The sequence below is a fragment of the Trachurus trachurus genome (genome assembly GCF_905171665.1).
Source record: "Trachurus trachurus genome assembly, chromosome: 15".
In the NCBI taxonomy this organism is placed as follows: domain Eukaryota; kingdom Metazoa; phylum Chordata; class Actinopteri; order Carangiformes; family Carangidae; genus Trachurus; species Trachurus trachurus.
In genome coordinates this window covers 16,929,444-16,956,091 of record NC_139906.1, presented here as the reverse complement: position 1 = coordinate 16,956,091, position 26,648 = coordinate 16,929,444, and the positions used below count along the sequence as shown (strand labels likewise).

The 26,648-nt window shown below is 40.0% G+C and overlaps 1 protein-coding gene across 1 annotated transcript in view; it reads right to left on the bottom strand.

Annotated features, from left to right (window-relative positions):
- Nucleotides 1–26,648, bottom strand: part of hpse2 (heparanase 2) — a 56,690-nt gene extending 30,042 nt beyond the window's left edge. The window contains exons 1-3 of the mRNA XM_083988462.1: nucleotides 26,344–26,648; nucleotides 22,821–22,975; nucleotides 21,824–21,985 (exon numbers count right to left, since the gene is read on the bottom strand). Of these exons, the coding sequence (XP_083844588.1) occupies nucleotides 21,824–21,985; nucleotides 22,821–22,975; nucleotides 26,344–26,624 (598 nt within the window). The 5' untranslated portion in view covers nucleotides 26,625–26,648. The remainder of the gene's footprint in view (nucleotides 1–21,823; nucleotides 21,986–22,820; nucleotides 22,976–26,343) is intronic.

The window sequence follows — 26,648 nt, the reverse complement described above, 5'->3', positions numbered from 1 at the left end:
AGCTATTAAATGCGGTAGTTTGCTATGTTCGCATGGTGTATCTGCGACTTATCCTGATGTTAACTTGACACTGCATGTTAGGGTTGCGCAGAGGGAGAAATGTGGTTCCAATATAGTGCGAGTCTGTGCTGCTCCACCAGTGTGTTGCACAGAACCCTAACGCCTCCATGTTTACACACACACACACACACACACACACACACACACACATCTCCACATGGACTTTTCTTTCATACAGGGTGGCTCCACTCCAGCAAAAACCATTCAGGTCAAACCACTTTTGTATTTTGGAAGAATGCAAGATATGTGGAGGGCACCTGTTTTCAATTCTGTTGGTAGAGGGGGACCGATGTGTTTGTGTGCATGTGTGTGTGTGTGTGTGTGTGTGTGTGGAAACAAGAGTGTGAGAGAGAGATTACCTCAATCTGTGAATTTGCTGTGACTAGACCTGTGTGTGGCCCTCCTCTGTGTACCCAGTGTAAGGAGATGCAGAGCAAGTCGGCAGAGCTGGTGAGTAAGATGAGTGGTATGTTAACATACACTGCTCTGGATGTAAAGTACATCCACTCTCTGCCGCTCCGTGTGTGTGTGTGTGTGTGTGTGTGTGTGCTCAGGCCCAGGCAACAGGCTGCAGTAGACAACAAATCAAAGACAGAGGAGTGGACAAAATAACATCAGCCGCCTTTCATTGGTTTTGGGTCATGTAACTCAAACCACTTGTTGGGGGAACAGGGTGTGAGGGAAATGTGTATGGGGTGTGAGTGGTTTTCACATGTGTTTGGCAATGGCCACTGTCTATCACTCCCTGATGGGAAAAGTACGCTTTTTAGATACTAATGACCTCACTGTGTTTGGCTTGTAAAGAAACAAGGTGTGTGGAACCATTTGTTTCCCAGGAGGGAAACATTTTCAGGTCTCCTCTCCTTGTTTGCACTGCGGAGCTACCTACAAACCACAAACAAACACAAGCAAAAGGAGAGGGAGTTGAACATCCATTACCATGAGATAAAAACATCTGATGAATCATCCTGTTTGTCATGAGCTGACAGGCAGTTTAGTAACTATTCAGCTGTAATGAAGACCCATCTCTGTCTAAGGCAAACAAATATCTTAGTTACAAGTAGCTTTTGAAATGCTACAAGCCAGAGTAAAATCACAACAGCCAAATCTTGAGTGAGTTATTTCCAAAGTCACTGTTAATATTAGGCTATAAATAAAGGGAAATTGAAAAACGAAGCCTTTTGAGATTCATTAGAAATGCTCCTTTAGTACTCAAGCCTGTGAGTGGGCGGCCCACTGTGTCTTATTGACAGCCGAACTGGCAGGGGTGCAGAGTCAAAATGTAAACAAACTTGTGTAACTGTGGCTTACAAGCCAAGGACAGATAGTATTCTGTTAGCAGTTGTGTTGAAGAAAAAGGAGGACTACAGCATTTACCCTTCAATGGCACAAACCCGAAGCTGCAATTATCAGTTTCTTTTTTAAACTATTAACAATAGATTAACTGAAGATTAATTAGGCTCATTAGAACGTAGCTCCTCTCAGCTCCACAGAGCGTCAGAGCAGCTTTCAGTTCATTGTTTTGGTCTTTCAGGCCACAACCTCCTTCAGCTCACTCTCACTGCTCTGATCAGTGTCATGTCCAGCTGTGGCAGGCATCTGGTGTCTGTGAACTCCTTACTCACTGTGTTACCTGCACAGCCCCAAACACCAGAGAGACAAAATGATAGTGAATTACTTGGCAGCTAATCACCTCCACACATTACGATGCCAGACACACAATTAAAAACAAATGTTAATGATGCTGCTGGATGTGCAAATGTGCTCTTTGCCAGTACTTCATCCATGACGAGTGAAGTCTTACAAGGTAATTTCAATATTGTTTTCCATCACATCCAAAAGACAAAACAATAAAACAAAGATAAATTAAAGCAGACCTTACATTTTCAAAGTGCTTACAGTGCTACACGTGACTACCTCAGTACTGTCTGTGCAAACTGATGTTAGCAGTGCAATATTCCCTGGTGGATATTTGTTTGGCAAGCCAAGGTCCAATATGTGTCCAACATGTCTGACACGTGTCCATGCTTGTAGTTGGGAAAGAGATGTTAGCCACAAAGCTAATACGCCTGTTTGAAGTCTTGTCACAGCACATTGTGTCATGTCACCCACTGCTGTCTGATGGTGTCACTGTAATCCAGCCAATTACTGAACGATGACAGCTTGATGACACGGAGACAAGTGTATGTACTTACAGGTCAAGACACACAGACACACACATACACACAGACAAAAACAAAAAAAAATCAAACAGTGTTTAAACAAGAGCACATGATGAGTAGTTATCTATGAAGGAGGCCTGTATGCTGTAGCATATCGTTTAATCTCTGTGGGACATCAAAGGTTAAACCTGATTTAAAGAGAAGGCTTGAAAGGTAAATACAGCACAAGCTACAAAAATATCCAGCAAGTCCAGCAGACTCCACTTCTGTGCAGCATCTCTTTGAACAGCATTAAGGACAAGATAAAGAAAGAGGCGTCAGAGCCATACCTGACATTTTTACGAGCAGAGATTAGTAACACTGTCACCTCCAGAGAGGGTGGTTGTAAAGCTTCCACCTCTTATCTGGTTAGCCATCTTGTCACACACCTCTGCTGATGCTATAATTGAGCACAGATTGCTCTGTAATTGCAGAGAAACAAGACTCCTCTGGGCAGACAGAGTGAAACAAGAGGGAGACTAGCCTTGGGCTTTACTGCCCCTGAACCATCAAAGAGTTTGGACGTAAAACAAGGTCTGCAGCCCTTCCCATGAAACACCTGCTTAGGCAGCAAACACAGCGCAGATCACTGATTACTCATCCAGAGGAAGGATGTTTTTTGAGTTTAGTATGCAGCAAAAGCCGCTTTTACCACCTGGAAATTCATTATGTTCAAAAATCGAAAGACTGGAAAACCAAGGGCAAACAAAACATTAGTTTTGGGGTATTTAAGACATTTGCTACATTCCCAGCTCAAGAGGAGTATCTTTGATCCCAGGCTGTGTGATGGATGAGGGTTATGGAGACCAGATCCCAAACAGGGCAGCAAAGCAAACACAGGGTATCCCAGACTCCCTTTCACTGCTAGAATAATCACCATAATCACAGCAATCATCTTCCACTCTCAAACTATATCTACACACATTACTTATGTTTCAGTTAAACAGGAGGTTCTGTCTTCAGCTGGACGAGCAGAGCCAGATTAAACAGTTAAATAATCACCACCTTGCATTACAACAGTTTTACAGGTAATTATACATTCATAATATCAGATGCCGGGAAAAATTACGAAATGTTTTGAAGAATGCTACTACGTAGTGTATTGACCACAATGACCACATAAGCCATTTACTATTTTGTAATTTAAATATAATGACATATAATGAACCTAATCAAATATAATTGAATGAATGATGGGATAACATTTAAAAAATATATGTCAGAATTTTATTATTATTTTCAGATAATATGTGTGCAAATGTGACCAAATGTCTGCCAAAATAGACAGGTTTTTATTCATTTACATTTTTGGGAAATTTGAATGAAATACAACGTTTAATGTTCATGTATAAGATACATTTCTCAAGGTTTATCTAACATATTGTAGCCAATCATATCACAGTTTAGAATAATCCAAGAACAATTTTGGAGGCTTTAAACTAGTTATAATACGTTTTGGACTGTATCATCAGGATCACACAAAAAGTACTGCACCCATTTAAACCACACTTGGTGGAGCGGTTGGGAATAGGCCGGTTGGGAGTAGTTTTGGTGCACGTCTAAAGGAACAGATGCCAGAAAATTGTTCACTTTCCTAAACATTGCAAGATGACACCTTTTTTTGACATTTCTTCAGTTCATCATGAAATAATGTATGGATGTAGATATGAAAACAGGACATATTCATAGCTTTGGCCTTGGCAAAGGTATGTCCTCTGCTGAGTGCCACTCGTTATCACTGTGGTAAAAATAATGACGTGGCATTTCAGCAATGCAGCTCATGTAAAAAGAAAGAAACAAATCATCACAGCTCCTCCACAAGATACTGGCAAGTAGAGGACAAACACTACAGGGGGCACCTGCCTTAGCCAGACGGACAGTCTCTCTTCCCATAACTCTTAACTTTTAAGTCCCATTTGAGTTTCTGCAGCAACCCATTATAACAAGGCTGGGACTTGTCCCAGCACTCTGATGGATATTCCTGCCAGATGTTTGTGGAGAAAGAGAATGAGACTTTTTCCATCCATTCACCTTAACAAATATCTCCCACAGTCTCAAACCATCTTTTCATCAGTCTTTATTTCCTGCTGAGTTTTCCTATGGTCTGTCTGTCAAGCAGCTAATGCTGGCTAATAAAAATCTGAGCACATTTCCACACTTGAAAACATTTTTGTTCTCTGTTTGTTCTCTCCAGCTACACTAGGAAGCATTGGCAGAAGTTTGCACAGAGGTGAGAGTTTCATTTGTTTTATTATTATGTTTTGTTCAACTAGTCCATTTGGATGTTTGAGGTTTGGAAAAAGACAGCCTGCTTTAGTGCTTTCACACTTGTTTGTGGTGGTGCTTTCAAGTGATGGAAAAAATCATATTGTATACGAAATCATGAAGGCATTGCATGCTAAATCTATCACTCATATTTTTTTCTGTTTTAAAAAGAAATACCAATTCATTTACACCCGCTGTAGGAAACCTCACAAAATACACAGATCTGTCAAAATGTTACCGCACACTCATAAGACTGAATAAACACTAGTATTTATTTGTTTCACTGATTTGCACAATTGAGAAAACCATATAACCACAGAAAAGCATTCCTAGTAAATCAACTGTAGCAAAAAGAAAAATAAATGTCTTTAAAATATTCTGACCCATAAAACTTATTAAAAACTTTTGTCTTATTTTACACTTTGACCAACAACAATATATGATGAAACTAAAGAACCAAATGTAAAAAAAATATATATATATATATATATATAGACACACAGTATATATTTATCTATTTGTTATTTTGGTTCTACAGTTATTTATATTGTACAGTTGTTCCGATGTTCACTGATGGTGCTTTATCTGCTCAACATGTTTGTGGCACAGGTTCTGTTGAAATGTGCTTTCATTTGTGAAAAAAAGACAAAAAAGAAGAAATGGTACTGAAATTTGACTGTAATAAACTAAAGTTAAATTCATAGACTAGAGATGTAATTTGGACAAATAGTCCATCTGAGTCATCAACAGTAACATTGCAGATGACACCAGGAGTCAGCTTATGTAGAACAAGGTGCATTTTAAAGTGATTTAAGTCGGCACAGAGCAACCGGTTCACATCTGGTGAGAATAAGATGTTTAGGTTACATCTGGAGAATTTCAAAATTGTTTCATGTTGGGAGGAGAAGAACCTCAGAGGAGGTTTTATAAGATGAAAGGTGTCCTGTAATATCTTTAATGTCTACTCTCACTGTTACTGTTAAACATAGATCACAGGGGACAACTGTGAACCCAAACATCTGAACCACCTGAATCCAGTGGATTATTCAAAATTTTAGACAAATACAGTCTCTTTTGTGCTTTTATTGTAGTTTTTCTAAAAACATGAATGAATGACCTTGGATTAAAAATCATTTGCTAATAGAAAGCATCTTATTTTGAAACTCCTGGTTGATTAATACCTGAATGCTACACAGGCTTAGAAGAAGAAAAAGACACTAAACTAATTTTTTTTTAAAGAAAAAGGTGAAAATCAGTTGTGAACATCACAACAGAATCACCTGCAGCATCATTCAGCACTCAGATGCTAATGTTAGTGTGAATGTGTAGCAGCTCTCCTCAGCTTGGCTCTGCTCCACTGACTTTGTGGACCTACAGTGAAGGGTTCTGAAGGCAGTGGGGTTCAGCAAGGAGAGAACAAGCGATGTAGAGCCAGGCTATTAGTGTTGCGAGTGGGGCATGCTGGCTATATCAGACCCCAGGTTTCCTAGTCTGCCAGGGGACGGACCAGTCCAAGCCAAGTTAGCCAGACATCTGCTCCTGGTTAGAGGTGTCGGCTCCTGCCATTCACAGCAGAGGTTCAAAACCTCAGGGAAAGGTTTCACTTGGCCTCTTCTTGCCTGGGCCACTGCAAGCAGTCCTGTACGCTCCCTAAGGGAATGCAGGTCTGAAGAAAATACCACAGAAAATTCAATTCCATTTTACCTTTCCGTGCTTCACTCCTCTGACCAAGGCAAATTTCATTACACACTTATGGACTCATAAAATTCCTTCAATAACATAGCACTGTGTCCTGCAGACCAGAGTTCCTTCAAAATCAAACAGCTTCATGAGTAAAAGGGCTTGGAGGGCAACCAGGCATGATCCAATCATGACTCTCGTCCAGTTCTTTCTTTCCCTCTTCCATCATTTTGCCTTCTTTCTTTTTTTATGTTTTTTTGTTTTGTTTTTTTACAACACATAAATAACTCCATATTAGAGATAAGACATATTTATTTAATAGGTTTTAAATGGCCGGCCATGCTTAAAGTGATGAAAGGCCATAAAATAGTTTGCATATTTTGTTTGTCATCTTGTAACCATCCATCAGCTGGCATCTAATAAAATCTCCAAATAAAAACCCAAGGCACCAATTATGGGATACTTATGCCAATTAACAAAAACAGAAACAAAGAGAGACTCTGGCAAATGAGAAAGAAAACAATTTGGTCACACATATAACATTAAGCTTCCATTACTGCTCTAATGAGACTATAAACTTGTCGGAGGTGTCTGATGTTAAGACGAAGCCAAACCGCTATCTGTTGTTGGTCTCAGTAAAAGTAGGTTACCATCGTAACAGCCAAGCCTAAACTGGCTTCCATATGTGTCTGCCAAAGTTTCTCGCATACTTTTTTTTAGATTCACAAACAAACAAATATCCGGGCTTTGACGGAAATGTGGGTTCTGACTTTTAAGACTTCTTCAAACCTCCATCCGACCTAAAACACAACACAGCCTGTTGTGTTTCTCTTGTTTCAGTTTAGAGCTTCTTTTTTTTTTTTAACTGGATACAAGTTTAAACAAAAAGCCACGCAGTAATCCATTACTACCCAAAGCCGTTGAGTAATCAGCATCTTTCACAACAAACAGAGATGCAAATATTTCAATGTCAGGCAACTCTGCTGTGAAGTCAGTTTCCTTTTGAGACTTCGGCTTTCAGCTGTTTCCTGGAACTCTGGATTATGTTGTTTGGTTACCGGGTTGTTTGTTATTTAGCTGTTTGTTTGACAACGTCTGCACTGAATCATTGTTTTGGAAGATAGCTGGGCACCTGTAGGGTCGAAGTTTCAAGAAGAAAACAGGAAATCAGACCCTTGCTGAGATTTTTTAGTACAGATGTATGAATGGTTTGATGTTGGTGGTGAGTATAAAAAGACCGTACGCGCCAAATACCTGCTGATAAAAGTGACGGGTAATTAAACTCATCAAATCTTCCTCTACACAGCTGTTCTCAACAGTTAACAACGTGCTTCCTCTACAGCTGAGCATGATGTTACATATTCATGTTGCAGGACAGGAATTCAAGAGAATAAATGTGTCAGTCTGACACTGAACCGTCTTATTTAATAGATAAGTCGGTGCCAACAAAGAAGCCCCGCAGGCGTGTAAGGAGATGTTGCATCAACACAACAATTCACGATTGCATTATCACAGCGAGGCACAAATTTAAGTCAGAGTGAAAGAAAAATGTTCTTGTCCTTTATTTGAACTTCGATAACTTGTGTGCTCTTTGCCAAAGCCGCATCGAAGCGTTGAGACCACATTTTTCCATCTGTCATCCAGCCTCACCTCACTACTATTGTCGGAAATTAATCTCTATGAATATTTGTGATTATTTACGGGTATTTCAAGACCCTGGAGTGACAGAGAGGAGACGAGCGAAGGAAAAACCTCTCACACGTTTCATGCTCATCAAAACCGCTTTACCGTTTTTTTACTTTTCATTTGCTTTTAACAAGTAACAGACGGATGTTTTTCCCGAGCGCTGCAGACACCCTCGTAACACACTGAATAATTAGGAAGTAGCTTCTTCACATATCCCTCCGAGGCACATACAAGTTGTCTTTTCATGTCAGGGTCAGAGGACAGGGACGGCCAGCAGCGATGCCCCTGGAGCAGGTAGAGCTTTAGTTTCTTTCCCAAAGCTTAAAACAAGGACGGACATGTTTTCTCAATTACCGTTGTTCTTCTTTTGTTGATTTTCTTATTCCACGACGACATGATGAACATTATCTTATGGTTTTACACACAAAATCTGCTCATGGATTTAACAGAAAATTAAACCATGAATTATCCTACAAAGTACATTTAAGAGTATTGTCAGCTGTATTTAAAAATACGCACATTTTGAAGCGGGGGAAATAATGTGAAACATGCATGGCTCTGTTTTCCATCTGTAAGTGTCAGAGGTAACCAGAAATTGACGCCAGTTTCTTAGTGGCTTATGAAAGGTTTTTGGAAACACCCTTTTTATTAAAGATGTTTTCTTTAGAAAGCTCTGACGATGTTATTTGTGCTCTGAGGCTGTTGAGGAGCCTAACAAGTGTGAAGCTTCTGAATCCTAAGCACATGTTTGCTCAACCTTGAAGGCACAGTTTTACACCACAGGTGTCGGCCGGGCCTTTGGCTGGGAGCATCTCTAAACTTGCTGGGATGGTAAAAACATTGGTTCAGAACAAGAAGTGAAAACACTCTTTGTTGGTCTTATACAAGGAAAAATGTTTTATTCATCTTTAAATGTTCTTCTTTCCTTTTCCTCCTTTTTTTCCCATCTGTCTGTTGCTGTTATTTCACTTTTCACTCCCTCCATCCCCCTTTCCCTTCCCTCTCTCTCCTCACTCTTAATCTAACTTTGTTCCCTCTTGCTCTTTTTTTCTCATTCTGAGGGCTGAGAGCTGCGCTGTGAATCTCCAACGCAGCAGGACACCATGGTGTGATAGATGGCCTCTGACAAGGTCCAACACAATCCAACCAGCCATATGCTCCGAGTGAAAAAAAAAAAAAACTGCAGAATTAAAGAGGATTCACAAGTGGCCAGAAGAGAAACATGCCAAACTCTTATGCAAGCATCAGTTTCTGGAGTTTACAATAATATATGTGTGGGGGGCTTTGACACTGCGAGATTAATGTCCCTGGTGCTGGAGTACAAACACTGGCGGGCATTTCCACAGTAGGCAAACTCACACATTCAGGGAAATGATTTATAAGAGGAGAAACAATCAATTTTATCAAAACGAATAATTCAAACTATGATAGAAAACTTAAGTGTAGATACCATCTTGGATACAAACTAGATGAGGAACAGATAATAGTGCAGGGAAGAGGAAGGGCTGGCTGGATTAGGACATATTTTTGTGACTTTGCAGATACATGCATTGAAAATGCACATATTGTATAAGATATGTAATTCTGTGCATCATTACAAATCATGGGAGACAAGTTTGCTGTTGCAAATGAATATCATAGAAACACAATCCCTTGTAGACAAAGAAACTGAATTTTCATTTGCATTAGTGAGATTCAGCCTGACAGAGAAGAAAAAAAGGCGACAAGTTGTATATGAAGATATCCATTACTGATGAGGACTGCTCAGTCTGCACTGTATTCTCTAACTTCAAGGAAAAAGGATACGCTTTTCCTGAACACACACACACACACACACACACGCTTACAGGAACGCTGCAAACATTTGTGTGACGCTAATGAGTGTGTTAAATTCCAGTGTAAGTGGTTGAAAGAAGTGTAACATTCACTAACACCAGGTCAAATCCCCTCTCTAAACAGTGGTTACAGCTTCCTGACCGCTTACTAGCCCCCTACTTCCAGTTCAAACTTTAATAACAACGCATGCATATGGAGAAGCACACACACTCACGCACACATGCATGCACACACACGCACACAGGGCAATCTCATAAACAACGAATGACAGCCTGAGAGTCAAATTAAGGAAATAAAATGTGTCTCAGTGGTAATGAAGGAGGCATGTTTCCCCTCAGGATAACAACTTCATCTGGATCCATACTGAGCTCAGACACACACACACACACACACACACACACATACACACACAGAAACACATTGGCACACACATACTCACTCAAGAGGTAGTGCAATTCCTGCAGCACGTCCATCTCATTGGTAAGAACTGGCTACGAACAGAACAGCAAAGAACGCAGTGCCATGATTTGAAATTTGACACTAAACGTATGTTTTCTACAGTTCTGAGGAAAAATGTGGAGGTTGGATGTCATGCCAAACAATCATAGGGAAGGAAGGACTGCTTTCAAACATTTCCCATGCATCAGGCTATTAAAATGACATTCATTTGCAGGTTGCTGGCACTTGTCTCAGGGCATATTGCGAGCACATGGAATTGCATGTTATGTCCATCCATGATTTAAACAGTCTAGGTATTCTTTCGATCAAGAAAGAAAGAAAAAAAAACAGACACTTCTGGGTCTGTGCAGGCCATGTGGAAAGAGTAAAAGGGAAAAAGCAGGCAATATGGCAATCAAGGGTTTGTCACACTGAGCTGACATCACTGTGTGTATAATTTTAAGCTGACAAGTAAGATGTAATGAACCCAGCCAAATACATAAAATATAAGGTCGTGTAATTTTACAATACATTCATGCTCTAACAAAGATCCTTTGTCTAAAGACACTATCATGTGTTACACTGTAAAAATCCTCAATGTGAAAATCTGCAGTAGTACAACAATGTGCCGCAGGGCTTTCCTATCCCTCGTCACCGTATACATGACCATGAATAATCTAATCATGTCAGTTAAAAAAAAAGTTTCTTATGAGAGATGCACTTAAAAACAAATATGACTTTAAACACAACAGTGCTAAACACATGCACATGGTGACCAGGAGGGCAAATGAAGAGAACTAAGTCTTTGAAAACCACATATGTGACTTAAAATTTAGTTGCAGAGACAGGAAAACAAATGAGTGATGATGCCTCATTTCCCACAGACAGCTATTAGTAGATAGAGATATAATTTAAGTCAACAGATTTATTACCTCAGAAAATGTCCTCAGATGTGGAGACGATGACATGCTTCATGACTTGATGCTGAAATCTAATTTGCTAATTGTTGATATACGGATCTGTATTTTTTTTTTTTTTAAACTAAAAACGCTGGTTTTGTTCAGTAGCTGCCAGGCAGGTTTGGCTCTGGCGGCCAGACAGAGACAGCCATTGGCTTCGGTGTTCCATGCAACCACCACATTGCCAAGATTTCAATTTGTTGTCCCTAGTTCATGCCAACAGCATCTCTCAAACCACTCCTCAGTCTGGTTCTAATACATTATCATCAGTGCGGTGATTGTTGGTATTGTGTAATCTAATGCCACATATAATTAGCCATGAAACCCTAAAAGCAAACGGAGCAGAATCCAAAGCCAATTAGGTAGAGGAAGCCTTGCCTAGTTTGCTTCTAGCATGTATTTCTTTATAGATTACAGATTATATTGCTGCCTCGGATCAGAAGTCTCTGTTCATAGCCAACCATCAGCACTAAGTACGTTTCCTCCTTCCTGTGCCCCTGCATGCTCCCTTTCTCTCTTTGTCAACTTTTAGGAAGGTGAAACAGGAGAATGCGATAAATGCCGTCAAGGACCTACAGGACCAGAAAACGGCAGCTTTCTAACAAATTCAAGAACCATTTATTGAATCCAGCTATGACTATTTATTTAAATAAATTTACTTTGTTCACCTTTAAGGCAAAGAGAAAGAAACGTGCTAAAATTAAAAATTAAAAAGATACAGGACTACTACGAAGAAATTGTTTGGAAGAGAAAAAGCCCTCAAACACAAAAGTCCCTGTTACAGTGGCAACATCAACATCCCTAATTTTCAATTTCATTACTGGGCTTGAACTGCCAAGAGCCCGTCCTGTGGCCCCACTTCCTAATATGCCTGTGCTGCACTGAACCTATATCCAGGTACACTTCAAATCAGATTGTGAAACATTCTTTTAACATCTGGACACAGTTCGGACAATTCTTTTCACTCAACGACCTCTCAAACTACGTTCATAAAGAGAAACATCACTTATTTAGAGAATCAATTATAGGTGGAGCTTTTGATGTTTGGGTTGGAGGACGGATCAGCACAATACGAGACTGATTTAGTGATAATGATTTATCTTAATATTTCTGTTTTTGTTTTTTTCATTGACCTGACGAAGAGCTCAATGCTCGAAACGTTGTCTCGTTTTTATGTAGTCCTCTAATACATTTTTGTATACTTTGGGAGCATATAGTGTGGCGAGTCCCCTTCTTCTTTTTGTAGTTTTGTCATACAATTTTGCAACTTTATAGTTGTAGATCGTCATCCCTTACCTATTTCCCATCACAACCACCAAGTTCTTCTCTTATTTTGATACTTAGAACTATTGACCTGTGTGATTTTTTTAACATGTTGAATACATTCCTCTGCATGTGATGTGACACATCTTAATTGTAGAATAAGTATAAATGCTTTGAATGGTTTGTTGTTTTGTTCGTCTCTGCAAGTGCATGTTAATGAAGCCACACTGGACCAGGCCTGTGTGGCTTGGTATCAAAGGGCTTTAACTGTTGTATCACATTTCCGACCAACTCTGCCTCACCTGAGAAACTTTATCATCTCCTACAAAAGGTTTTGAAACTTTGAAACATAATCTATGTTCCAATGGACATATTAAGACATTTTATTCCCTATCAAACTCCTATAAATAATAAAAAAAAATGACAACAACATTATGTTGAAGAATCAGTAGAAGGAAGATTTAAGGACTCGTTTGCCATATCAGGTTTGGTAGAAAGCTTTAGCTAAGTGTCCTCCTCAGGACAATTATCCTGTTCAAGGTTTTACAGCATCCTCATGGGTCTAAACTAAAGATAGCTAATTTCACGCCTAGTGTCCATCCCATGTGTGACCAATGTAGGCAAACACCAGCCACCTTTTCACATATGTTTTGGCTTTGTCCAAAACTAAATAGTTTCTGGCAATGAACATTTAAAACTTTTTCAGATGTTTTGAAGGTACCCGTAGAACCTTCTGTTACTACTGCAGTATTTGAAGTAGGTCCTCAAGATATATGGGTTAGTTGCTCGGGCAATAATTACGACAGCTTTGGCATCTATTTTAGCTTAGACAACTTATGCTGCCTCCCTCTAGCGTTAAAGCTAGGAATTAAACACCTTACACCACTGCCCCATGCAAGTGAATGGGAAATGAATGGATGTGCTTATCTAAATTGTATCCGTGATTCATTACATTTTGCGTTACGTTAAATACCATAACAACACCTTGAAAAAAAGAGATTTGCCGGCTAATTTGTAGTTAGGAGAAAAGAATGAATACAAATCCTTTCTCCAAAAAAATCAGACATAAAATCTCTGTTAATAAGTTTATGTTTGGTAGCACTGACATGATCAATGTATGTATCCGACGATGGCCCAAAACTTAATGTATTTGTATAAAAACACTGCTTACAGCAAAAATATGATTTTCAGTGTTGGCAATACAGAGCAGCAGAGTTCCAAGTCCTTTTTCTTTTAATAGTACAGTAAAGCAAACAGTCCGGTAAGCCGTGATATTTAAAAACATACACACAACCTTTAATGTTCTTTGTTTTACCCCTGGTCTTTCCAAGACCCACAATGACTGCTCATATCCAATAATATCATTATGGATATCAACAAATCAAAGCAGATTATATTCATTCTCCTGCCGTCACGGCAACTGGCTGTACTGCAGTGTTACAGTGTGGAACTTGGCAGGAGAAACTCATAAATCTGCATTCAGCAGTGAGCTGGAGATGGACCGGGTACTGAAGCAGCTGCAACACCAAGAACTGAATCCATCACAATTTACGCCTTGTGTGTGAGTGTGAATGTGCACATTCACTGAGGGAATTTTAAACAAAAAGATAAGGCAGACAGACGGTGCAGAAACAACTCTACCTCTTCCTTACTGAAGGGATTTAAACATGAGATTAAGCAAAGAGTGGACAAAAGTCTGGGAGGAGTCATATAGCAGAACTAATAGGAGGGATGGAGCATGTTTCCCACTGTTGCAAGAAAATATGTTTTGATTTTCAAATGAGTAAAAACAGAAAGTTATAACTAGAGGCCCTCTGACTGTAGACAGCTGTGCCAGTTTGTTTTGATGAAAACATTTTAAAGCCATTCACAGATGTTTAGTAAATTCCCGTTTCTGTGCCTGCTCCTAGTGTTTGTCTTTCCAGATTTTTAACCTTCCGCCTCTCTTTAAGTCCCCTTTAGTGACTCACAATGCTCTTTGTCAGGGATATAAATTACACTCCACTCTTCTTCATTATCGAATTATCCTTTGACTTCTGCACTTTGAAATTCTGATGTGATAACTGAGAGAAAACAATAGTAAAATTTTAAAATATGTGGTCTTTAGAGATAAACAAAATGAACTTTTCTTTTTTCCCCGTCTCTGCATGAACTCAAAACATCGGTGCTGGACAATTCTGCACAACACCCGTTCAGTAACAATGACAACACCAGCATATGGGAACTGCCGATTTAGGGAAATGTTGTGGGCAGGCCAAATGAATCTATGTTTAAGATAAGATCGGCATTAGGCAACTAAAAAATACAGATTATGTTGCTTCATTATAAAAGGTGATGGTTAATTGCAGGTCTGTGATAAGATGCAAGCTTCAGTCTCTTGCGTTAGGATCAGATTGTGTGTGCAACACGGCGATCCACTCACTTCTCAGAGGTCAGGACATTTGGGGTAAATATTCCAAACATGGCGGCCATATTGCACCGCCATGTTTCTACAATACCCCAGAAAAGAAAAGCCAATTTCTCCTAAATGTTTTTTTTTTTTAAATGAGGGGTAATGGGAAGGGTATCCATTTGGTTGCAAACAGCTAGTCTCCACTGGTTCTTGAAACTTTGGACTCAAAGTCTAGTGTGAAATCATAACCCTGGCTTGTGCAGCTGGAAGCTGAGAGCCTCGACTCTTCAACTGTTACCTGTAACCGAAGTTCAATTCAGTATTTGAATGCTGCATTTTTTTTTAAAAATTAGATAGCATTACTGCAAAAATGCCAAATAGCAATCCATCATTTTTCATTTTCTCTCCCAACATTTATTATTCTGAGCCAAGGACATTTAATAGTTTTGGGCATCAAAGCTTTGATCTAACAGGACAAGCACTGACACTAAGACAGGATTTCCAAATGTGTGAAGATCCTAAAAAGTGAACTGCCACAGAAAACATACATATGAGAAAAGATTTGCAGCGTGAACTGCATGCTAGGTTCTTATTTTCCAGTTTTCCTCACTAAAGCCTCAAAACTGCACTGGGGACTGAGGTAGCAGCCACTACCTCAGCTGAATGTAATGTCCTCTCTCTGTTGAACTTGCACATTTGTTGTGATAGCAGGGCTACATTAGCATTGCTTCCCACTTCCTAGGTCCTCTCCATATTGCCGTTCCTCTCATGTTTCCCTTCAATGGAGGCCTGCAGCTCTCAGTGAGAGGCTCCTGGCTTCACCTCAGCGTGTCAGTTCAAAGAGAGGGGCTCGGGCATTAGTGTCCGATGTACTCTCCACAATGTTTACTTAAACCTAACAACTGATTAGACACTGTAAACATTTCATGTCACTCGATACGACACCTGTGAGATCAGACTAAGAAGGAGACAAGGAGGAAAGTCTAAATCATGCTGTTAGGCTGCATACTATCAACCTGCTCGTGAAGCCAACTTAGGCTCATGCAACATTAAAATAACACCTCTCATTCATTGAACCTATTCTGATTCAATAAAATATGACTGTGGTGTGTCATCCAGCCTCCTGCTCCCCTCCATTCATGTTTTTTTCATTGCCATCAACTGAAACTGGTCATTTACCTAGCAAAACACAGTCACACTCACTTTCTGTGTCTTGTTTTCTAGTAGATGGGTAGAAAATAGTAGTTTCTACACTGACTTAAACTTGCATTGACCCATTTTAAAATCCCATTTACGTGCCATTTAGGTTTGTGCAGCTCCTTCTTGAGGAGACGCCCTACTTAGCCTCTCCATCTCATCCAGATAGCTTCTCTTCCCAACCTCACCTGTCCCTCTTCACTGGTCACTGCCTGTCTACAAAGAAATAATAACTGGCCAAACAACATGTGACTCAACCTACAATTAATATCCCAAATAAAGCAATAATAAGCAACAATCAACTATATTCTTGAACCTTACTGTTATATTTTTAGATGAATTACTTTTCCCCCCTTAGATTACGAGGTTGCAGTACCCATTTATGAGCTATTCTTTCGTTCACTGTAGTTCTGTAAAGGAAGTCCAGCTATTAGATGGGATGTACGTGTGGACATGGCTTAACATTGTACAAGTATGATGATGCAGCTTTTTCTGTCGGTGCAGCAATTTACAGCTACACATACAAACAGACTCCAAAATGAGTCTTTTGCCGCAAAAGATTAAATCATGTATCCTCTGCACAAAACGTTCCTTATCTCTTGAAAAAACATTTTAAAAGAAATCCTTGATACGTCCAACAGAATTAGCAAAACAGGTTTCCAATCCACTGTCTCACAAGCAGCTGCAGACCTGATAACTGATAACATCCTATGTTTGACTCTTGCTTCTCCGGTTTCTCTGTTTTGGAAAGATTTTCCCCTTGTCCGTGTTCACAAATATTGATCGGTCGGCCTTAGATGACAAGAATAATACAGTATAGGAATTCCTAAATTCAGTTGTGTTTATCCTTTGAGCCTTAAACACATGGTCGAGGCCTTTGAGGTCACAAGTTAAACGGATCGACTGCCTCATTCTCCGAAGCATCAAATAAACATAGGACTTTCACATGCAGTCACAATATACACAGCTAAACTAACAGTAAACATGAAAGAGAAAATGAGGGAGAGGTGTTAAGTTGTGGAGAAGAGGGGACGGATGGAAGCAGGGGAAGAGAGGATTGAAGAAATGATCCTTGATGGAGGGATTTATTCCCTGCAGGGAGACATGAGATGAGGCTGACCATGACCTTGTCTGAGCTCGGGGTATTTTCTCAGCCTAATTCCCTCGCTGAATGTGTGTGCATGTGTGCGTGTGTGTGTGTGTGTTAGCTCGGACTGGCCCCATTATTGATAGCTCTAACAAGCCTGGGTCAAAGGTCAGACAGTGGTGAGTGGAAAAGGATGGAGCAAGACTGTTAAAGGTCCTCTAAACACCACCTGCCTTCACACACACACACACACACACTTACATACACACGCTTTTACACACACACCACACACACACGCAGAGTGAATCTTGGCTGATTGTTACCAGACCATATTTAAACAAATGCCTATGCCTCTGTATGCCAGTGCCTCTCCACCACAGAGATGAGAGGCCTCTGCACAGATCCTAGTTTACACAACATACTTGAAGTTCAACTGAGTGTAATAATGAGAGCATAATGCAAACATGGCCACCCTTTTAGAGCTTTTCCAGCGTCATCGTTGCTTATTCTGGTGAGTTATTTTACCCCCGCTAAAACACTTGATGAAAGTTGAAATGCACTACAGACAACTTTTTGTACATAAAAAGAGAAAAAAAAGCAGCTCCACCTTCATAGTCTTTTGAAAAATATCCCTCAGACTTACGAACAACATTCCCCAGGGGCAGACCTGCAGCTTGTGTCTGTGCCTGGAAGAATGAGAGTTTCTGTGAGAACACTTCACAGTAAATCAGCTTTGGGTAAATAAAGTCCTTCTGCTTGGCTTCTCCCACCCCCACCCCCCCTCACCCCCCTACCCTCCTCCCCGCCAACCAGTCTGATAACAACTATGGCACCTGCTCAAAAGCAGCATGGCGCCGCTCTCTGTCTCTCAACTACACTGCTAGCCCTTAATAGGAACCATTACAACAGCAGTTCACATTTCAAGTCGAAATCTGCCACAGGACTCGAATCAATCAGTTAAATGATGCAAAAATGTCGACCATGTGGGGAAATAACATTCAATGGTGATTCATCATCACCACGGGTTTTACTGCATCAATATTTTAAAGTTATATTTCTTTATATCCCCGCCTGTGAAGTCAGTTTAATATTTACATTTCAGGCATTTAACCAAAGTAATTACAGTCAGTGAGAATGGTCTTAGAGGAGGTGGACCTCAGCATCAGCAGGTAGCCTGAGCCTCTGTAGGCCTCTGTGCCGCAGCAAAGCAAAGTGAGCAAGTGGTAACATCCTTTTTGTGACAGGAAGCAGCAGGGTTTATGGGAAATGTGGTCTTAATTTTAAGAGACATTAGCACTATACCACATGTGTAAGACGACATACATTTGGGACCTGAACTCTGTTCGAAATTAGGGCTGAATCCAAAATGTCAAGTATAGCATACCTGTGGGAAAAAAATGAATATTTTTTTAAAGTTTCTATTCTGCTTATTAGTTCCTGAACGTGACAATCGTTTATCATGGCAAACAAAAGCCACATATCTGCAGGGACGATGTAGCGATCTATCTGACTACGTCACTCATCAATGCAGCGTGATGAGTGTCTGCTTATTTAGATACGAACATGCATAGCTAACATCTTTCACAATAGTAAGAAAGATGGACTGCTAGAGAAAGAAGGGAGGTGGTCCAACCCTCCATCTTAGTCCAAATGCTTCACTTTAATAATTCTCTCACTACAAATAGCCGTCCAGAGAAGCCGTCGGTGATGAATATTCTCTCACTGAAAAGAGAGTTAGTTATAGATTGCGTACACTCTTTCTCTCCAGCTCTCTCCCTTTCCCATCAGTCTCTCGCCCACACACACACACGGACACCCAACAACACGCATGCTCCTTTCTGTGCGTACATCTGCTCCAGATTGTTCTTCATATACTATTTTTTATCATTTCCTAAATGCACATGCCTGTCAGTGATACTATCAAATAAATAATTATCCCACATGTGAAATTTGATTTAATATTTACATTTATATCTGAGCCTGTAAACCATTGTATTGTTTAGGAGAAAAAAAACTGAATAAACTTCAAGGAGCTATGCACAGTATCATCAGTAAATCATTACTATGCTTTTAAATACTAGTAAGTAGCAAATAGTACTTACAGCTAACTAGTAAATACTATTCACTTTGTGAATATCCAGTTAACAATTACAGGAATAAGATAATTTTATTATAAAGAAGTAGTAGTAGTATATTTTATTCAGTCAGTCATCACACACACACACACACACACACACACACACACACACACACACACACACACACACACACACCATAGAAACATACATCGATCTTCACAATCACAACAACAAAAATGATGAAAATAATGACCTTTCCCATTTTTGAATATAGACAGAATTAAAATAAGTAAAATCTGAATATTTTCTGAAAATGCAAATGGTATTAGCTAAATTAATGGAAAAGAGGTCTCCAAATTGTGGATCCCATTACATATTTTTTGGCATCATCAGAAAATACTTTTAAGGTCAAGGCTGAGAAATAAAGTAATACGTAGCTGACACTGTGTTAGATGACGGAGAAACACAAAAATGTCTTAATGAGCCTTAAAAAAAAGCTATTTTACAACTGTGTACCCACACAGCAAATCCCTTCATAACGACACTAAGCAAAAGTGACAACTACTCTGAGCAAAGAAGAAATATGTTGATGATGTTTTTCAAAACATCACATCACTAGACTTTTAACACCAACTCAATAAAGAGAGAAATTAGAATTCGAGCAAGCAGCTGTGTTGAGTGGCTAACATCATGCTATATATACACGTTTCCCCTTAAACACTGTGTATGAAGTCAACAAATCATTGGCGAATGTTCGCCTGCAGAGTTTATATGTAATGCTGTTGCAGTCGCCTATCTCCCTCACAAAAACAATCCCACACTTTTGATTTTCCTGCCTGACATAAGTGATTTCATGTAAATGACTGACTGAGTGTCAGCACCTCCAAACATTAGCTTTTCTTCTCTAAAACCGACTGATCAATCAAAACAACTACGAGATGGAAGCCTGTTACCATACAGTACATATCATTTCCATGCTGCTTTCTTCAGGTCTTAAAAGCCAGATGCGATATAATTTTCTGTAATCCGATTGTTCCTGCTGAAGGAAGTAAACACAGCATGCCTCCACCTGCACGGCCATCATGTCCACATTATTATGCTTTTGCTTGTATTGTTAGTTGTTAAAAAATCTGTTTATATCAACACCACATGAAAACAAACCAAAAGAATCACTATCAGCATGTTTGCTGCTCCCAATGAAGATACTTCACATTACGTATCAGGAAACATCTTGAAGTTCCCATGGTGACTAAACTGCAAGACTGCAAGTGCCTTGTAGCACATTTCCAACGCTGCAGAACTGATAACAGGGTGCTACACTACATGACTCCTAACTTGAACTTGTCAACTGACTCTTCACACGGTCAAGACTAAATTCTTCTGTGTATTTTCCTTCTATGATAAATGCTATAATTCCATGTTTTGACTCTTGCACTTGAGACTATTTGAAAATACGCAGCTGATATATGTTATTCATATCCACCTATCACTCATACAGCAACACACAGAGGGTTACTTTGTTCCATCGACGGGAGACCTTCTGAAAATATGCAAAGCACATTGCAGACCCTCTCATGCGAGGCCACTGGTTCTGTATATAATGACCAAATGATTTAGTGACACACTGAACTGGGTTCACTCGAGGTAGATTTGGATTCGTTGTTTTGTGTGATTTATCAATGTCTTTTCAAAGCACATGGCCAAATACTTCCTATTTCCCTGGCTCTACAGTGAACATAGGGTTGTGTGCAAGACTGTCTCTAGTCTTTGAACCAAAGGAATTTTTAGGTTTAACTTTTAGCACCATGTTGCAAAAAAAGAAAACAACAACGACCTTTGATTGGCTTCCTGGTCAACTCCCAAGTTCACAATTATTTTTCCAGAGGTTTGGCTTTCAAGACTCACTTTCTGGGTGGTTCTCTGATTTGGAACAAAAACTCTGCCCACCCAAAAACTACTTCCCACACACTGTCTGTTCAAGATGTAAAAGAGGACATGATGTATGCACGTCAGTATGAGAAGGCAACAGAGAATCTGCATCTTCGAATAGCTGTGAGTATATTGTTCCACTTCTGTTGCTCTTTTTTTGCATTGTTCAGGGATCTGTATAATTTAACAATCATTTAAAGATAAATATACTTTTGGAGCTTCATGTCACTCTCCCTACAACCTTATCAAACCATCTCACTTTTGACGTTTAACTCCAATTTGTACTAAAAAATCTGCTTACTGATCATTTCTGTCAATGACAGACAAAATTCTCAATTACTCTCTCCTCCTGCAGCTCCTCATTTCCATCCCAGTCAATCACAGTAACAGATAAGAAATGAAGCCCACCCAAAAATCAGGACTCCAGAGTTCCTTCTGCGGTCAGGTTGAGTTAACTGTTACCACTGAAAATGTCAGTGCTCTGTTTACTAGCCTCTGCTGCTGCACCCCTCTATCCATCTCCACATTCCTCCTTTACAAATTACATTTGTCATTCTGAAAGCTGATGGTTTACATTGGCATGCTTTGAACCTTGTGTGAGTGCACGTGTGCACGCGCACATATACACAAGAGCATGACACACAAAATCCAAACTAGGCTATGTGAACATGGACAACATGTTTCTTTGAATGTGAGCATGTGCCCAAAAGGGTTATTTGTGTGTGTGTGTGTGTGTGTGTGTGATCTCCTACCTGTTATTGTAATGTTGCTGTAGATGTTGGACAGTTGCTCTTTCAGCAGGACGAGCTGTGTGGTAGCAGCCTTCTCCCTCTGCAGTTCCAGCATAATGTCCGGATGGTTGGCCAGTTTGCAACCCTTCTGTTTGTCCAATGCAATGTCACTGCGCACTATATCTGCAAGCCAGGATAGATGGCAGAAATCAGTATAGCTCATATGATATCACAACAATAACAATTGATGGCTGAGTTTGTTCAAAGTTTGACAACTCATAAAACCTATAACGCTGAATTTTAATAATTTTACTACATCTGTGGTACCGGTGAGTGTAAGTACAGCATCTGAAAAGTATGTTGTACTCACCTACACACCATATTACAAAAACCACACTGACAGTGTCAAGTAGCATTTGATTAGACACACCTAGCTGGAATAAATGCAAAGTAATACGAGAGGGATATACGAGTCCTGATTCAAGGGGGTAATAATGTTGAGTTTTTGTTTCAAGTGTTTTAAGAGGTGTTAATTCAGCTTTGTGGTCATTTTGGAGGGTTTGTGGTGCAGCTAAATTACAGACTATTGTGTTATACTGAGAGGTGTTGCTCATTTATGTTCACCTCATTTACTTGGAGCAGACTAAATGTTAGAAGCACCTCTCTCTAAAACAGATTTTTAACAAAAGCCAAACACCATAATCTCCATGGAGGTGTGGTTTACTGGGTGCTCATATACAAGCGTTGGTTTCAGCCAAGTGTCCTTAATAAACTGGCAGCTTATTATATGTTACTAGGAAATAGACAGTAAAACAGCGCAAGTTTTAGAGGAAAGATAAATTCTGCTCCACTATTGCGTCAGTGTGTCTGACACAGGACGAAAAGAGGGCGACGGTGACCAGACCACGGTCCCGTTAAAAGTCCGTCACAAACACACGCTGCGCCTAAAAAAATTTAAATAAAATATTTAAATAAATAAAAACTTTTTAAAAATAAGAGAAATGTGGCGTCTAATCACCGTCCTCGTAGTTCTTCAGGTAGTAGTCTGGCCCCGGCCCTCTGAACTTGGCGAGGTTCTTCTGGTTGTTAAACTGCAGGAAGTCGGTCCGTTTTCCGCCGAAACGCAGAAAGGCAGGCGACAGGCCGCGCGCCATGGTCACCAGCCGCTTGGAGCTGAGGACACAGAGGACAGAGAGAAAACACTGAGACCATACCCAAGTTACCTATACACACAAATTCAATGTCACAAGTCGCGTTATTAAAATGTTACCTTTCCTGGTGGTTTCACATTATAAACACGGACAGACTTGGGAGGAACAGAAAGCGAGAAGGCAAATAATTCATATCTGTTGTGTTTTCGGGCACTTTATATCAGACCTGCAGCATCAATAATTAAAACAAATGAAAGCCTTACACAGATTAATAACATTAAAAGGTAATAAATCTTTGTTGAGCACCTATTAGTTGAATCACCCCCCGACCCCCCCGTCCCTCCTCTTGACATGAACAGGCCTGAGAAACAGGCTGCGGCCGCAACATGTGGCTCCGGGCGGAAAAGGGTTAGGAGGCGGCGACAGCAGGTTCAGTGTTCACCGGGACCGGGGATTAAAGCAGCGCATGCAGCAATTACAGGATGAACAATTTTAGTCTTGACTAATTAATATTCAGATGATTTGAGGTTATTATTTAAAAATGGTATGAACTGATGGGATTTTATCGGTCATCTGTTGCTGCTACTTCTATCGTCACAGAAGACTGATCCAGGCCTTTTGTTACTTGAATGTAGGCTACGACTACAGAACATTTAAACAATGTGCTGTCTCCAGGTTCTAAATATTAAAGATTAAAAAAAAAATGGATATTAAATCTTACAGTTAAAAAAGGTTGTGGTTCAGGCAGGTGAACACATGTAGTGTCTCTCTCCACATTAGAAATTATACATAGCCTATAGGCTACATTGTTTGGAAAGTTCTTGTCAACACTGTTGCAGAAGTTCCCATTAATGTTTGCGTTGTTTTCACCTTCTGTCCAGTTTAGTACCGTGACCCTGCCCGGGGTTAAAGCTCCTCCATCGTGTAAAGCCACCGTCTGGGTCTGTTTTCTAATGCTCTGGGTGGATCATTATCTTATTAAAGGGTGAAGTTTGCCTCCCTTTTGTTCCTTGTCCTTTTCCCATTACTCATGCAGCACAGTAGTAACCTCATAGTGTATCGGAGGGTGAGGCAACAGTTTGCTCCCACGCGGCCTTTCTTGCTGTGAATTAACCTTTTATTTTTAAATCCATCAAAAGACCTAATATCTTACATTAATATTAGTTTATATTATTTATATAAAATCGATCTGATCAGATTGCACTGCCCCAAAACGTCTGTAGTGTAATTAATTGTCACATAAAACAATAATTATATATTATTATATTTATTTCAAAACAATGGGCTACTTTAAACTGAAACACTAGGTCTATTAATAGGATACAACATGACAAATAGCAAATCAGCTGTCGGTGACATTGTAAAAGTTCACATCAAGTTTTCATGTTTTGAAAAAGGAATAGCCTACAACTACACGAAATACTTTAATTTTGTTGAAAATCATATTCTTTATAGCCATTAAGCACCGTGTCAGAAAATATCGGAAAAGCTCCAGCCGACAGGTTTGTAGAACACAGTGCAGACCGTCTGTTGTTTGCTTTATTTCCGCCTACACCGGCTCGTCCATACAGGCCAGCTACGGACTAGAGCGGCACTTTGGCAAAGGCGGCCAAATGTGGGCCAAATGTGGGCCAACCAGGGACCAAACACTCACACAAAAAAAAACATTCAAATTAATGAACAACTAAGAAATGTGACAGTCACACTGCACCTGCAGCTGCAGCTTTCACTGGCCACAACTAAGGAGAGGAAAATAGGCTACAGCTCGTCTAAACTACCTAAATGATCTGACTGTGTTATATATAAAATGGTGATATACTGTATACGAAGAGGTGATTGTTGAAGCTGGGAGCGAAACAGAGTGATAAAAAATAGATTAGAAAAAGTTAAAGTCAAGTTTAAATCAATTTCTAGAAGGCAAGATCAACTTCATCTGCTCTAGTTGTTGATAAAGTTGCTGAATCTAATCATATACTCTGCTTGTGCATGCACATTGGGGATATTTCCCTGAAAATAATTTGGTTTAAAGAGCTGAAATTGCATAATGTGTAAAGAAAAGAAAAGAAAAATCAACAACAACCAAACTGTTTTCTGTGTGAAGAACGTGGAATCAAGTTACTTTATTCATGTTACTTTTATGGACCTTTTTAGTGCATTTTGTATGCCCGCGTCCTGTGTATAGTTTGTATTTTTAGAACAGTAAAATACTATTTTTTATTATGTGTAATGCATCTTGAACGTCTCTGTGTTGTTGCTGCCTTTTGCTTTATGTGTATGGCATGTTGGCTTTTGAGTGCTGCAAACAGAGGGGCAGCGTAAATGTTTTTCGGCTCGAGCTGCAGACGTGCACGCGCCAGTCATGATCAACCATTACGCAAATTGTGGTTAGTGAAGACATCTATCTGTATATTTATGTATGTAGCCTATACAAGCAGCCTAACAGAGTATATTGATCATGAAACCATGCAACATTAAAGACTTTTGTCTAAGACAAAAACAATAAATAGGGATGGTGAGGAATTTAAATTTCAAAGTGCTCTCTATATTTATTGTGCAATTGTTTTTGCAATAGTTCCCAGCTTATGCAATACTGTATATAGAACATCTTCAGTACATCATATTTGACAATCTCTGACAACACAGCGTGATTTAGAGGCTGTACTAAACAATGTTCCCCCATACTATTAAATCCATTCTAGCACCTGACCAGACAGACTGAGTATTCTCGACAGTACTGTGGTTTTAGTATAAACATGGAATTCAAGATACTTTATTTTTGCCAAGTTTTGAATTTCAAAATGTCACGTTTCATAATCCATCAAATAAACAGCGTCTCTGGTGTCTCTGGTGAACTTTCTACTGATGTGAGAAATGCACTGAAGTGAAAAGTCACAAAAACGCATGAAAGTCAGGCCAAAATTCACCCAGCATTAAAATAAATATTGAAACAATATGGCTGGCATCGGACTCAATTGGATTTCTTTCTCTCTTTTTTTGTGGTTTCGAGAAGAAGAAAATGAAACCTCAGATAACTTGTGAAGCTCTTCATCCTATGCTGCACGGGTATGGGGAACACATGTCCAGTGTTAATAGGCGCACTGCATGGGCCTACAGTGCAGTAGGAGCAACAAGCACAGGACGGACAGACCTCTACCCAACCTTTTACGCTGTCTTATTAAATGTCTATCTGTGAGGCCTGGGTCTCTCCGCTGAGAATCATTCACTAAGTGGATCAGAGAACCCCTTGGTGCTATGAGTGAGGAGGAAACGTGCGGGTTCACTCCATGACAATTTAGACAACGTGGCTGCGTGCGTAAAGAGTAAAGCAATTGCAAAACTGTTTGGAAGGTGGACAGCGATACAGATCGGGGTTAACTAGCTGTTTGGTACCTCAAAAAGTCCAGCCAACCGTCTTTGATGATCGATGGGTCCAGCTGCAAAGAAAGGAAGTTGTCGTTGAGGACTCTGATCGGACTTCGGGTGTTGACATCCAGGAGAACCAGCGTCCTCTCCATGAAGCCCGGCCGCTTCCCACCGGCTGCAGATCCCTGATATGGAGAGGAGGAGGAAGAAGAGTAGGAGGAAGAGAGCACCGACTGCACCACCAAAGTAGCCAAAGATGCCAGCCACACGGAGGACCACGGGAACACGCACGGTGAGGATTTGGGCATCTTCTTGGTTTGGAGAGCAGCAGG